The 15,923-nt window shown below is 46.9% G+C and overlaps 1 protein-coding gene across 1 annotated transcript in view; it reads right to left on the bottom strand.

Moving 5' to 3' along the window:
• The window catches only part of PPA1 (inorganic pyrophosphatase 1), a 42,247-nt gene extending 38,770 nt beyond the window's left edge, over positions 1-3,477 (bottom strand). Inside the window, exon 1 of the mRNA XM_072628714.1 lies at positions 3,220-3,477. Coding sequence (XP_072484815.1) covers positions 3,220-3,283 — 64 coding nt within the window. The 5' untranslated portion in view covers positions 3,284-3,477. The remainder of the gene's footprint in view (positions 1-3,219) is intronic.
• Between the last annotated feature and the right edge of the window lie 12,446 nt (positions 3,478-15,923).

The raw sequence follows: 15,923 nt of genomic DNA, 5'->3' as shown, positions 1-15,923 counted from the left end.
AGGCTGCAAGCATTTGATCATTCTAATTTAAAACTTCCTGTAGTGGTTCCAATAGCTTGTAATTCTTATATTTTGAATCACGGTATGAGAAGGCACTTCCTCACTTCTTTGCACAGGTGGGGGGTATGGGTGTGGAAACCTGCACAGGTCAAACCTTTTCAACTCACTAGTTAGCTTTGCTGAACTGTTTTTCTTTGTAATAAGGAGTGAGAGGAGCAGACTGGGAAATGTGGATTATGTACAAATATATATATATATATATACATATATAATTGCCCCCAGTTACTTCCATTACTTTTAATAATAACAACTAGCATTTATCTAACATTGTAAGATTTGCAAAGTACCTAACAAAAATGGTCTCCTTTTCCTGGTAACTCTGGGAAACAGGTGAAATTATTATCCCCACATTATGGATCAGGAAAATGAGGCAAACAGGCTAAGTGACCAGTCCAAGGTCACAGCCTGAGGCTGCACTTGAACTTGGGTCTTCCTGACTCCAGGACCAGCACTCTATCCAATCGGCAGACTACCGCTTTTAGCAAAGAGTTCTGAAAGTTTTAGTTAGTTGGCTGAAGTATAAGACACATAGGCCATTTTTTCCTACTGCCCCCATCCTTCCAGCTAAGTGCCAAAGATAAGTTTGGTTGGGTTTTTTTTTCTTTTGGTCGGAATCAGTGATTGAATTGGGTGGGGTGAACTTTGGCCTTGGGAACTCCCTTCTCAGTCACTTGGAATCCATAGCCATTGAAGGCAGAAGGCTTTGTCAAGGTTAGACAGTAGGCACAGTGAGGACTTGAAGGTGGCCCACCCAGTAGCCCCAGCACCAGGCTGCCCCTCAGAGTAGTAGGAATTGTGGATCTAGGTTTACTGGGCTTTTACTCTGCAGCTTCACTTTTAACCTACGTAGTTCTTTCCTTCTTCCTGTCAAATCACTGCAACAGAAGAGACTGTTTCATCACAACCCCATTACCCTGCCCCCCAGCTACCCTCTTACCATCTCTACCTCTCAACTGTGCAGCCCCTCCCTGCCATACCTCCTGCCCCCCGCCCCCCGCCCCCCCCCACCCCCCCATCCTCAGTGCAGGGCCAGGAAGGCTATGCATCTATCTGCATTGAGAAAAGTCTGATGAGAAGAGTAACTTCCACCACTCTGCTCCCAGGGTGCCAGGCTGGAGACAGTGTGGAGCAGTGGTCAGAACTTTGCATTTGCACTCAGAGGCTCTGCTGTTTCCTGGGATACAACCCTGGACAAGCCCTTGCACTGTGGCTCAGGCCTTGACTTCCTTTCCTACAAAATGAGTGGGTCAGACTAGAGGATCCTTGCCTCAGGTCCCTGCCAACTTTCAATCTGAAGACTTCCAGGGCAGAAAGCTGCCAAAAAAGACAAAGTTGGCAGGCCAAAGGAAAGACTGTCCCAGAAGGGCTAACTTCAATTCTAAAAGGCCCCTCACCTGAAACTTGGCGATCCCTTTCTGAGAGGGCTTTGCTCAGGAAAGGGCTTCATAAACTTCCAAGGACTGGCTAGTATCAGTCTCTCTATCCCAGCTCAAGTAACAAGTTTGGGGTGAGGCAATTCCTGGGAAAATTACGAAAATGTGATATTCTCTACCCTTGTGGCTACTTTTTTCAGGCATTCATTCGTTCTGGAGAGGGCCCACTGGGTAGTAGATAGAGCCAGTCTTAATGGCACAAGCCCCACTTGTGACCATACTGACTGTGGGACCCCTCTGCTGTCCAGGACTTAAGACTAAGTGGAGGAGATGCCAACCTGCTTTGGCAGAGGGCACTACTTCTCCAGGAGTTCCCTGGGTGGAGGGAAGCCAACGAAATCCTTTATCTAGGCCCTGTCTATAACCTTGGAGAAAAATGTTATAAAAGATGATTTGGCCTCTCGTAAAGTCTCAGAATCATAGTACTGGGATCAAAATCCAACCCTCCCTTGTTATAAAAGAACTGGAACCTAGAGCAGACAAAGCTGGTCCTAGAACCTGAGGCTCTTGGATCGACCTTCAAGGCTCTTAATTCACTCCTTTTCAGTGTCCTCATCTCCCATAACCAAATTTTACTTCAACACCTCCAAGTTTACCTGGGCTTCCCAGTCAGTATGACTTAAGCTTCAACCTCCCCCAGGGTTGGCAGGGGACCTTCTGGATAATCCAACCCAGTGAGCCTTCCATAAGCGGAGCAGATCTGCAGATGGTGGCCGCTTGCACAGGCCTCTGGTTCCCTTTGCAATTCTCTGTATTTTACCTTATTTTATGGATTTAAAGTCATTATTCTAGGAAGGGACCCACCGAGGGCCCCCGACACCAAGAGTTTAAGAACCCCTCTAAACTCAGCCTTTCCTTCCCTAGGCATGGAGCTTTTCCCCTGGGGTCCCATGGGGTTCCTGAACCACATAATCTTCCTAAATGGATTATTTTACCTGTAAGCCCCTTTCTGAAGCAGATTGAATGTTCTCTCTTCACACTAAACCCTGGAGCAGCTCTTCAAGGGCCAGAGGGGAGGGACTCCTTCCATGGAGGGGGAGAGGGTTCCCTGAGTGTCCCGAGATTGAGGGCAGCCAGGAATCCGGCCATCCATCCCCCAGCCTGGCTCCCGGGGATAGTGTGAGGGGGTGCCACGGGAAGGAGGACCCTGGAAGTCCCTCCTGTCTCCCTTGCGCTCGTCCTCACTTCGCTGCCCAGACACTCAGTGCGTACACAGCGGCCCGAAGGAGGCACACAGTGGGACTGCGGCGGGCACACGCCACGGACCCCCGGGGGCCTCTGGCCAAAAACTGACCTTCCCCGCTGCTGCCGCTCCCCCCGCACGCCCTCAGGCCTCGGCCCTGGTTGGGACCGTGCGATGACTCCCTGGATGAGCCTGGACCAGCTCCCCCTCCCCCCCAACCCGGCCCCTCCATCTGCGATAGCTCGGTGCCGGCGGGGCCTCCCTCGTGCCCTCCGGCCTCAGCTTCCTCATCTGTCAAACACCCCCGGCTCCAGAGGAGGCACTTCGGGAGGCCGGGGCAGCAGTGAGGGGTGCGGATGGGGGTGGGGGGAGGCCGGGCCTCAGTTTCCCCCAGGGCGGCGGGCCCCTCCCCCCACGCGCCACGTGGCCCCAGCCCCGACAGACGAATGAATGAATGAGAGAGCGCGCTGGCGCATGGGGGCAAGGGGGGCGCGCGGGCGCGGGCGCGCGCGGCCTGTCGGGAGCGCGCCCCCGGGCACTCACTGAGGAAGAGCCGGTACTCGAGGCTGTAGGGCGCTGCGCGCTCCTCGCTGCTGTAGCCGCTCATGGCCCCACTCGCCCGCTCTCCCCGACGGCCCGACGCCCCGCAGCCGACTCCGCACGCCTGCTCCTATCCGGCAAGGGCGATTCTGCCGGTCGCGCGTGCGCACTGACGAACAAGAGGCGGGAGCGCTGAAGGCCGCGGCTCAAGCCGGCTCCTTTTAATCCCCTCGGCCCCTTCGCTACTGCGCAGGCGCGTGCTCCGCTCCGCCCCGCCCCGCTCCGCCCTTTCTTCCCGTGTCCTGGCGTGTCTCCGGGCGCTCCCTACGTGCTGGGCGCCGCCTCCAGCCTCCTCCTACCGCATTCTCTGTTGAAGCCGCGCCTTCTTGGGGCGCCTTAGCCCAAGGCGTGGCTCCCTCACAGTGACGCAACCCCGAAGTACTGGAGCAGCTGCAAGCTGCCAGACCTTCCAGATTTAAAATGATAATTATTTATCAATGTTTAAAATGTTAAATTTAAATTTGTTAATTTATTTTAAAATGTTAACTATTAAAAACACTGATGCAAAAGCTTTAAGAGCTTAAAACTGCACCAGGATTTTGTGGACACCCTGTATAATGTGTGAGTGCAAGATCTGGGAGTCAGGAAGAGCTTGAGTGACCTTGGGCGAGTCACTTCACCTCAGTCTCCTCGTATGTAAAATGGGGATAATAATTTTTTTTTATTATTTTATTAACTTTTTTATCCATTTTTTATTTTTACAACCTTCAGTTTCACAAGCTTTTGGGTTCCAAATTTTCTCCCCCTCCCTCCCCAAGACAGCTTGCAAGGAGACAAAAATCCCAGGATCCCTCTGAGGACAGACCAAGGACAGCAGAGGACACAAAGTTCCCACCTCTGTCCCCTTAGCCTCACCCCCTTCATTTTGATCAGGGCTAACACACGTCTGGAAAAGAATGACCAAGGTGCACCAAGAGGTGAAGGCCCTCCCTTCCTCGAGGAAGAGTCAGCCTCTGGGTCTTCTGCAGGGCTGAGTGGCTCCTCTGCTCACTGGGAGTTCTGTTTTCTGCAGCAGAGGCCGGGTTCTGGGAAAACTTCCAGTTTTGGTTCCTACTTGTGTATATACTGGAATGATGCAACATCCTACAACTTTCCCTTTCTCTGCTGCCGGCTCAATGCAAGGAAATCAGAGTCCAGTGCCCTATGAACTGACCCAGATAACTTCCTTTTATTGACTGCATCAGAGGCCCAATCAGGTTGAAGTCCAGGAAACCTCCCAGCCCAACTCCAGTCCTCTTCTGGGGAGCTCAGAGTTGGTCAGGGATTTTCCCTTATGTAAGAGAAAAGCAGCCTCAAAGAAGAGATGAGCCCAGAGGAGCCTTAACCCCCATTTATGTGTGGACCCTGTGCCACTGGGTACATGGTCAGGGGCTACACTCAGAGTCAGAGGAGTGGGGCTTCCTGTCCCCCTGTCCCTGCTGTGACCTAACTGTGTGGCTTTAGATAATTAATCCAACTAACCTCTGTCCCTTTTGATTTCCTGGTCAGATGTGATGGCATCTAGTCCATCAGAGTTCACACAATCTGTGACTCTGATTTCCACTCATTTGTGACAGGGCTTGAAAGTATCATGATATGCTGCAGCGTGTGACACCGACAACCGCAAGTGTGAAAGACCAACAAGCCCAAGTTAGAGGCCCTGGGCTAGGACCCTTCCTGGGTGACCTTGGATGGGTCATTAACCTCTCTGTGCCTCAGTTTCCTTAGCTGTGAAACATAGGGGTTGCACTAGATAGCTTCTGAGGTCCCTTCTGTCTCTAAATCTGTGATTCTATGATCCTCCTGGAAGGGACCTGGCTTGAGTCTCAGCTTTAATTAATCAGTTTACTAAGCACCTATTATGTACCTGCACAGGGAATACAGTGAAACAATCTCTACTCTCAAGTTGCTCTACAGTGTAATCATGATAGCCAGCATTTCTATAAGGCTTTAAGGTTTGCAAAGCACTTTACAAATACTATTTCATCCTCACAACAGCCTTGAGAGGTAGGTGCTATTATGATCCTCCTTTTACAAATAGGAAACTGAGGCAGACAGAGGTTAAGCAACTTGCCCAGGGTCACATAGTTAGTAAGTGTCTGAGTGCAGATTTGAACTCAGATCTTCCGACTCCAAGTCTAGCACTTTGTTCACTAAGCCAAAAAATAATCAATATTTATTTGACAAATGTTTTAATAAAAAATTAACAAGCAAATCAATGAACAAGGCAATTAAACACAAGCTAGCTTGGCAAGGAGGACACTATCGGTTGGAAGCCCAGGAAACGTTTCCTGCAGAAGGTGGTACATAAGCTACATCTTAAAGGAAGATCAGCACTCTATAAGGCAGAGGCAAGGAGCAAGTGCATTCCAGGCATGGAGATAGGAAATGGAACTTCAGGACTCGGTGCCTTTGTTACTGTGGTCAACTCATTTTGTCTCACTTTCCTAAATCTCAGTTTCTTCATCTGCAAAATGGGAATAACAGTCTTTGGAGTCTCCCTCCCAGGGCTGTGTAAGCCTCAAAACTCTATACAGAGATAGTAATAAAGAGAGAGATGGATGTCACACCACCTCTGAGGCTTGGACTGGCTAGGAGAATCTGGACCTTAGTATAATAGAAAGGACTCCTGAACCCCCAAAATACACAGGAGGACCTGCTTTACAGGTTCTCAGATCTGCTTTTCTAAAAGGAAAGCAACTTTTGATGGGTCAAAATCATTTTAATGAAGCGTATATATCATTCACTTAGTTCAGGGGAAAAAGTCAGCACCCTGAACTTCGTAGAAAATACAAACAGAGAAACACAGATCAACAGACAGACCCAAGTGTCTGACCATTACATACATACTAAATAGTAACTGTTTCTCTTTTACCCAGGAACCCTGAGAGTCTTCCCTTCCCAGTTTGATTTTTTTTGGCTTTTTTTTTTCTTTTATTAAAACGTGCCATTCTTCCAGTAACTACTTACTGAGGCCTATTCATTGAATGGGTATATCTCACTCAAAGTGAGAATCTGATAAGACCTTAGCCTAAAATGGTCAAGGTCCTGCATTGCCTCCTGGGCAGTCTCCAATCCTCCGGATGAATATCAGGCCACTGGACCCAGATGGCTCAGGAGGAGAAAGTGAGGTTGGTGACCTTGCACAGCCCTCCCTCACTCAAGTCAAAGTCAACTACAAGTCATGTCATCATCTTGATGTCATGGTCCTCTTCAGGAATGAAGGACAAACACAGCAGCAACGTCCACAGTTACCAGAGAGAGAAGCACCAACATCTATGTTTTCAAAGTTGGGAGGAGGGGCTCCTGAGTGGCTGCCCTGAGTCTCCTTTGGCCAAACAAACACTTCTAATGAGTAAACCCCAAAGTAAAACCTCACCTCAGAGTATAAATACACTTTTCAGAGCGAGAGGGCATCACGACCCTGGTGACCCAGTGCCCCATTAGAAATTAACAAAACAAAAAAAAACTCCCCTAATCAAGCTTCCCTTAATCGGCAGGCCCATTAATGAGTGGGGAAGATCTTTAACTCTCATTAGTATTACCCTTCCTCCTGGAGTGGAGAAAAATCAAAGAGGGCAAATCTCTTGTGTCATAGAAAGCAGGAGACCAAGAAATGCTGAGTGACTTTTGTAATGAGTTTATTGACCATAAAGTATAACATGACACCCTTCAGAAGAGGCTACAGGGAATGAAAAGCAAACCCAGGGGATTTCAAGGGTTGGCTTTCCAAGGAAACATGAGTTTTCTCAGAAAGCAGCACAAATGTAACAGAAATGTTCTTCTTGGGGGGGGGGGGAGGGAGGAGTGACACAGGCACATTATTTAAAATTTCACATAAATGTTAACTATCTTGTTTCCAAAATATCTGAACAACAGTGTTCTAACTTAACACACATTTGTTAACATCTACTGTGGGAGGGGCAAGGTGTGGGACACTGGGTAAGACAAAGCTTAGATAAAGTCCAGTATTTGCTCTCCCTGGCAGGGAGTTATAGCAGAAACACAGTCACTAAAATACACAATATTACACAATGTTTGCAATAGGGAAGTACAGAACCAGGTGTGACACAAAGGGCAGAGTCCTAATTTACAGTTGACCCAGGAAAGTCTTCTTGAGGAGGGGGTCATCTGAAACAGATTTTAACTGATAGGTAGGAATGTCATAACCAACTTGGAGGAGGAAAGGCATCCCAGGCATAGGGAACAGCACAAGCAAAACTATGGAAGCTGGAAATCACTGGACATATTCAGGTGACAATTTGGCAAGAGCATTGGGTGAGTGGAAGTAAGACCTGGGAAATAAGGATGAAAAGGTAGTAGATCAACAAATTATAGAAGGCATGAATGCCAGATGAAGGAGAAGACATTTTTACCCTTTTGACAATAGGAAACTTGGTGCCAGAGGCCAGAAGAAGAAACAATGAGTAAGACCTATGGAGAAGCAGATATAGGTTGAATATAAGGAAAACTATCTTAATCCTTAGAACAATCCAAAAATGGAATGTGCTACCATAGAAGATAGGGGACCACCCTTCGTCGAAGGTCCCCAAGCAGAGGCTGGAGGACCACTTGTCAGGTGTCTAGTTGAAAGGCACACTGTGCAGGTGTGACCCGGTGTGGATTGCCTCCAAATTCCTGGCCAGTTCTGAGAGGCTGTGACTCCCTCAGGAGCTTTGAGCACAGGACCCCAGCAGGTCCAGTAGGGCATTATAGATGAGGATGAAGATAAGTATGGTGAGAGGCGGAGCCAAGATGGCGTAGTAGAAAGACGCACATACACATAGCTCCGAACCCACAACCCATAGAACAACTACAAAGAAGTAACTCACGGCGAATTCTGCACCCAGAGGCCACAGAACATTGGAGCGAGGGAGATTTCTGTTCCGGAGAGACCTGCAAACCTCTCGTAAAAGGTCCTTCGTGCTGCAGACTGGGCGCCGGGACTGGGAGCTGAGTACAGCCCTGCCGTGGCCGCGGCACCGGGAGGAACAGATCCGAGCGGGCTTCAGGGACGGGATCTCCAGCGGCCGCACAAGTGCCTCCACCCACAGGTGACGGGTGTCGGTGAGAGAGTCCCTTTGGCGGGTCGAGGGGGGAGTGGGGTGCCCCCATGGCTCGGGCCCCCTCGGGAGACAGAAGCTGAGGGGCAGCGGCAGACCAGGGCTCTCCAAGCAGGCAGGAGCCTGGATCCATTGTTGAAGGTCTGTGCATAAACTCCCTGAGGGAACTGAGCCTGAGAGGCAGCCCTGCCCTCACCTGAGCATCTGAATTTAATCTCACACTGAATAGCAGCCCTGCCCCCGCCCAAAGCCCTGAGGCTGGAAGCAGCATTTGAATCTCAGACCCCAAACACTGGCTGGGAGGATCAGGAGGTGAGGTGGGTGTGAGGAAAATATTCAGAGGTCAAGTCACTGGCTGGGAAAATGCCCAGAAAAGGGAAAAGAAATAAGACTATAGAAGGTTACTTTCTTGGTGAACAGGCATTTCCTCCCTTCCTTTCTGATGAGGAAGAACAATGCTTACCATCAGGCAAAGACACAGAAATCAAGGCTTCTGTGTCCCAGCCCACTCAATGGGCTCAGGCCATGGAAGAGCTCAAAAAGAATTTTGAAAATCAAGTTAGAGAGGTGGAGGAAAAGCTGGGAAGAGAAATGAGAGACATGCAGTCAAAGCATGAACAGCAAATCAGCTCCCTGCTAAAGGAGACCCAAAAAAATGTTGAAGAAAATAACACCTTGAAAACTAGCCTAACTCAATTGGCAAAAGAGGTTCAAAAAGCCAATGAGGAGAAGAATGCTTTCAAAAGCAGAATTAGCCAAATGGAAAAGGAGATTCAAAAGCTCACTGAAGAAAATAGTTCTTTCAAAATTAGAATGGCACAGATGGAGGCTAAGGACTTTATGAGAAAGCAAGAAATCACAGAACAAAGCCAGAGGAATGGAAAAATGGAAGATAATGTGAAATATCTCATTGGAAAAACAACTGACCTTGAAAATAGATCCAGGAGAGACAATTTAAAAATTATGGGACTACCTGAAAGCCATGATCAAAAGAAGAGCCTAGACATCATCTTTCATGAAATTATCAATGAAAACTGCCCTGAGATTCTAGAACCAGAGGGCAAAATAAATATTCAAGGAATCCACAGAACACCGCCTGAAAGAGATCCAAAAAGAGAAACTCCTAGGAACATTGTGGCCAAATTCCAGAACTCCCAGGTGAAAGAGAAAATATTGCAAGCAGCTAGAAAGAAACAATTCAAGTATTGTGGAAATACAATCAGGATAACACAAGATCTAGCAACTTCTACATTAAGGGATCGAAGGGCGTGGAATAGGATATTCCAGAAGTCAAAGGAACTAGGACTAAAACCAAGAATCACCTACCCAGCAAAACTGAGTATAATACTTCAGGGGAAAAATTGGTCTTTCAATGAAATAGAGGACTTTCAAGCATTCTTGATGAAAAGACCAGAGCTGAAAAGAAAATTTGACTTCCAAACACAAGAATGAAGAGAACCATGAAAAGGTGAACAGCAAAGAGAAGTCATAAGGGACTTACTAAAGTTGAACTGTTTACATTCCTACATGGAAAGACAATATTTGTAACTCTTGAAACATTTCAGTATCTGGGTACTGGGTGGGATTTCACACACACACATGCACACACGCACACACACATAGAGACAGAGTGCACAGAGTGAATTGAAGAGGACGGGATCATATCTTAAAAAAAATGAAATCAAGCAGTGAGAGAGAAAGATATTGGGAGGAGAAAGGGAGAATTGAATGGGGCAAATTATCTCTCATAAAAGAGGCAAGCAAAAGACTCATTAGTGGAGGGATAAAGAGGGGAGGTGAGAGAAAAACATGAAGTCTACTCTCATCACATTCCACTAAAGGAAAGAATAAAATGCCTACTCATTTTGGTATGAAAACCTATCTTACAATACAGGAAAGTGGAGGATAAGGGGATAAGCAGAGTGGGGGGGGATGATAGAAGGGAGGGCATGGGGAGGAGAGTGCAATTTGAGGTCAACACTCATGGGGAGGGATAGGATCAAAAGAGAATAGAAGTAATGGGGGACAGGATAGGATGGAGGGAAATATAGTTAGTCCTATACAACACAACTATTATGGAAGTCATTTGCAAAACTACACAGATTTGGCCTATATTGAATTGCTTGTCTTCCAAAGGGAAGGGGTGGAGAGGGAGGGAGCTAAAGAAGTTGGAACTCAAAGTGTTAGGATCAACTGTAATGTTCTTACCACTAGGAAATAAGAAATACAGGTAAAGGGGTATAGAAAGCTATCTGGCCCTACAGGACAAAAGAGAAGACAGAGACAAGGGCAGAGAGGGATGATAGAAGAGAGAGCAGATTGGTCATAGGGGCAATTAGAATGCTTGGCGTTTGGGGGGGGAGGGGAGAAAAGGGGAGAAAATTTGTAACCCAAAATTTTGTGAAAATGAATGTTAAAAGCTAAATAAAAAAAAAAAAGATAAGTATGGTGTTGGGGAAGAGGGTAGATTGGAGTGACAAAAGAATGAATTTTTCAACAACTTTTTATAAAGGAAGTCAGGGGAAAGAGAGAAAGCAATCTCTCTTCCCACAGAGTGACTTAATAGAGTCATTGACCATTTGACAAATCGACCCAGATCAGCAATGTCAGGAGGTTTTTCTAACCACAACCATTCATTTGTGGGCATCTGACAGCAGCCACTTTTTTTTTCTTTCTAAAAGTATATGTTAAACACTAAGGCCTGGGTCTGTACCGGGGACTTCTATCTTAAAGGGTGTGACAAGCTTTCATCTTACAATGACAAGTGCACGGAATGGAGAGCATTCTTTTTTTTGACAGTTCAATTCCATGTAGCAGCAAACTATTTACACCTTCCCCTGGTTCCTAGCAATTTAAGATGTCTGCTATATGGATCTCTGCGTACTGAGTGCTGTAAGAAGGTAATGCTGGGGAGGAAAACAGTCCCTTTGGTGCCATAACTTATCAGGTTCAATTTTCACCATGACTCAGCAAGACGTTATTAAGCACCTACTATGTGACCTGTGGGAGGTAGCAGGCATAAGAAGACGAAAATGAACCAGTGCTTGCCCTCAGGGAGCCTCCATTCTCCCAGAGAAGACAATATAAACACATAATGAATCAACAGGCATTTATATAAGCAGATACAAGAGAAATACAAGGTCCCACGAGGGCATTGGCAGCTGGGGTCAGGTGGCAAGGTAGAGTATCAGGAGGCCTGCGTTCCATTCTTGCCTCTGAGATTTGCCAGAGGAGTAGCAGGGGACAAAAGACTTTGCCCTTGTGAGCCTGTTTCCTCCTAGAGAACCTTCCTGAAAAGGTGGCTGTTAGGAAAGCACTTTGCTAGTTTTATTGTGCCACAGAAATGTGTTACTATTATTAAGCCAATCTCTTTCCATTCTCTGGTCCTCAGTTTTTCTATGTCCCAGGTAGAGGGGGAAGTGTTATACCACCTACCTCATTATTTGTGAATTAATTTATTAGAATTTGGAATTTCAGTAGCATGAATCAAAACATTGTGCTGTAGGGACTCAATTCAATTAAGTTCAACAAACATTTATTAAGCATCTTTTGTGGGCAAAGCATACTGGGTTAGGCCCTGAAGGTACAAAGACAAGGACCAAGAGGAGCTGATGCTAAAAGTCCCTGCGATTAGAGTCAGAAAGCCTGGCATTAAATCCTAGCCCTGCCACTTCCTTGCTGAGTGACCTTGGACAAGTCTTAATTTCTCTGAGACTCAGGTTCTACATCTGAAAAGGAAGGGGTTGGACAACACCCAAGGTCCCTTCTGGCCTCACCTCTCGTGATCCTATGATTTACCATCCTTTTAGTTAATGAAACACCTTTGGCTCCCTGGTCTGGAGAACCCCCTCCCAGAGACACCAGCTGGACCTGGGCTTTCACTGATATGGGGAACTTCTAGACAAGGAAAATCCCTCTACCAGGACAGGTAGGCCCTTCCTCTTGGTGCCCCAGAACCCTTGGAGATTGTGGCTCATCCAGAGTCACACAGCCAGGATGTGGTGGAAACCTGGCACCAACCCAGATCTCCCTGGTCTGAAGGCTCCCTCTCTGTCCACTAGACCTCATCATCATCATCATCATCAGCGTTGTTATCATCCTCGTCATCCGTTGTTCCCACCATCATGAACATTTATATAATGCCTTAAGGTCTCTAAAGCACCCATTATCTCATTTAATCCCTACCATAACCCTGGGAATGAGGTGCTATTATTATGCCAGTTTTACAGATAAGGAAACTCAGGTAGGCAGAGGTGAAATGACTTGTCCAGAGTCAATGGAAGAATAAGTCCCCGATTCAGGATTCCTAATGCCAGCATTCTCCCCGCCTTCAGTGGATGGATGATGTGTCTGCCATGGGAATACCCTCTATCTATAGTTTTCATGACAGATTATATTAATTTTCTGCCCGGGGATAGAAAAACGAGAAATTTCATAATTCTTGAGCCCCAACAGCCCTAGTCTCAGGAGGAAGGGGAGATGTAGAATGTGTAAGGCCAGCGAGGTAGAGGAGAATTTGGGGGAGGGAGGGATCACCATCACCTGCTAGATGCAGCAGAAACTTCTCAGGGTTGAGCCTTGGAAAGGTCCTACTTTCAACAATGTTGGACGGGGACTGGGAGAAGTTTCTTTCAAGTGTGGAAGGCAGGAAAGGGTAGGTCAAGACCAGGGGACAGAGTCATGGAGCTTAGTGGGAACCCAGAGGACATGAAGAAGAGTCGTATGAAATACAGGCTGGGCAAGGAGGCTGAACCCAGAGAGTGAAGAGCCTTGAATGCCAGGGCCACAAGTTGAATATTCTTGTTAGAGACTGGTGATATTGATTATATATGTCACTTTGGGGCACAATTTAAACTGTGACACCTGAATCCTCCACTTAACTCTCTGTATGTGTGTGTGTGTGTCTGTGTGTGTGTCTGTGTCTGTGTATACACACACGCACACACACACACACACATACACACACACACATATATATATGTGTATGTATACACACACACCCCACAGGGACACATCACCTTGGGTTCTCAAAGGATGTATTCCCAGTTCAAAAGCTCTGGCAGGTCCTAGGGAGGCAATATGGCACCATTGCTAGAGTCCAGGACTTGGAGCCAGGAAATCCCTGGGTTCAAAACCTACCTGTGGGACGAGGTAAGTCCCAAAACCTTTCTAAACCTCAGTTTCTTCCTTTGGAACATGGGGATGCTTCCTTACAGAGACATTGGGAGGAACAAATGAGATAATAGTTAAAAAGTACCTTGCAGACCTTAGAGTGCTATATAAATTAAGCTCATCATCACCATTATCATTATTACCACCAAGTCAGGAAATTTTCCAGTGTGGGTTCAGCGACTCTGTGGGCTAAGTCTGGAGAGCCTCACACCTCCTAACAAGGAAAGCCCCCTGAAGCCCAGGACTGATGATCTCCAAGTCAGGAATGCCCCACCTCTTCACCCCTACCCTCTTCCTTCCAGGTGCACCTCAGATTTGACTTTTCCTTGAAGCTTTGCATGATCTTACCCATTTTTAGTGCCCTCCAATGACCTTATACTTATTTCTTAATATTTTTTCTGGACATACATATGTACTGGTTGTCCCCTCTGTTAGGATTCAAGTTCCTTGAGAGTAAGGACTGTTTTATTCTTTGCATTTGAAGTCCAAATTTGAAGTCTGGCTGAGAAAGGGCCTGAACCTGGGACTTCATTGGTATAGGAACCTCCCATGTGGGAAAACTCCCTTCACTACTACAAATTGGTACCTTCTCTGTAACTCTTATTCCCAGGGTAAGAAAAACTAAATTACTTTCCCGGAGTCACACAGCCAGGATATATGTGGAGTAGGACTTGAACCCAGGACCACTCTTTACTACATCACACTACCTCTTACCTGGGAGGTGCTTGGTCAATTTGCATCCCCAGCACCAGCACAATGTCTGGCACGTGGGGGGTCTTCATTGATTCCTACTGAATCAAAGTGAAATTCATGGCCAGGTAGGCTTGGCCTCAGAGGGAAAATTTCTCTACCATGGCAGCAATTGCAGAGCACTTGCCAAGGCATAGAGGAGACTAGATCGGAGCTATTGGTGGGAGTGCCCGAGCTGATGAAATCGGAGCTCTTGGGCAGTCAGTCCTAAAGCTGTGTGAAGCCTGGGTGCGTACAACAACCTCTGTTGGATTTGCTATTTTTGTAAAGCCCCAAACCCCAGAAGAGAGCTGAATAAATCCAGTGATCTGAGGCTCAGCATCCTTGATGACATTAAGTCACTCCCTGAAGATAAATCACTCCATAGCAAGAGAAGCAGGTCAATATTTGGTTGTTCAACAATGAACCAGTCATCATGAATTCAACATAGCTCTTCTATAATGAAGCCTTTTCTAGTTGTCTTGTCATCTGTCTTTATTGGTATGGCTTCAGTCAGGGTGATTTAAGGAAAAAGATGTGAGATGGTACAGTTGGATAGGAAATGCTTTGTCTATAGAGCACTGGGTTTGGCTCTTTTTGCTTTGGAGATGAATGGACAGAAGCCTACGGTCAGGATGCTTCTCTCCACCTTGCCATCTCCTCCCCCTATTCCAACTCCAAGGGAGCCACACAGGCGGCTTCATTTCCCAAAGACAAAGATCTAAGCTGTTGGGTTGGGTGGACTGTGGTTTGTGGGGCTGGGGGTGGGATAGGTCAGGGCCTGGAGGTCTGTTGCCAACCTTCTTGGGCTGGGGTGGTTCTGTTTGTCCTGGGAGAAGCAGAGAAAGTCATTCGTTAGCCATGGTCGAGAATGAGAACGACCATTTGTCCTGAATTAGATGTGGCCAGGATTTAGAGAAGCAATGACACTGTGGCTGGTGGTGCTAAATTGGGCCTGTGACTTTCTTTCTTTCTTTTCCAAAGAACTCCCCATACAGGGGCTGTGCCCATGAAAAGATGCTACCTTAGGAAACCTGGCCCACCCCAGCCAACTTCCCATGAACGCTTCACCTGAAGTAAAGCGTCTTGAGGAAAAAACACACTATTCATTCGGAGTTATCTTTCAAGGGCTTAGCACACTGCTTAGCACAAAGTAGGTGCTTGATAAATATTTGTTTCCTCCTTCCTTCCCTTCCTCCTCCCTTCCTTCCCTTTTTCCTTCTTTCCTTCCTCCCTTCCTTTCTTCCTTCCTTCCTTCGTTCTAAAAACAACAACAGGACACCTTGTGCAGACTCTGGGGAACCAGCCCTGGGATGAGCTAGTCTGACATATAACACCTGCTGCTGTAGCAGGAACATAGTTTCTTTTGCTGTCCCAGTAGAACCAGTATAATTGGCTGAGCAGAGACTCAGGGCAGGCTGATGACCCTTGGCAGGCAGTTATCACAGAATTTATAACTGGGACCTTGGAGATCCTCAAAGCCAGATGTTCTTAACCCTCTGTGCATCACGGACCCCTTTGGCAGTCTGGTGAAATCTCATCTGACTGTAGTTTACTGTCTACAATCATAGTTGAAGGAAATGCTAAATCTCCATTAGACTTTAGCAAAAAGAAAGATGTGATTTTTATCTCAACCAAGTTCATAGGCTTCTGAAATGTACTCATGTCGGGATCTAATGACCCCTAAATCTAAATGACCTGCTC

This window comes from Notamacropus eugenii, chromosome 1 (assembly GCF_028372415.1).
Source record: "Notamacropus eugenii isolate mMacEug1 chromosome 1, mMacEug1.pri_v2, whole genome shotgun sequence".
Taxonomy (NCBI): domain Eukaryota; kingdom Metazoa; phylum Chordata; class Mammalia; order Diprotodontia; family Macropodidae; genus Notamacropus; species Notamacropus eugenii.
The sequence above is the reverse complement of the archived record's forward strand: the minus strand, read 5'-3'. Positions and strand labels throughout refer to the sequence as shown.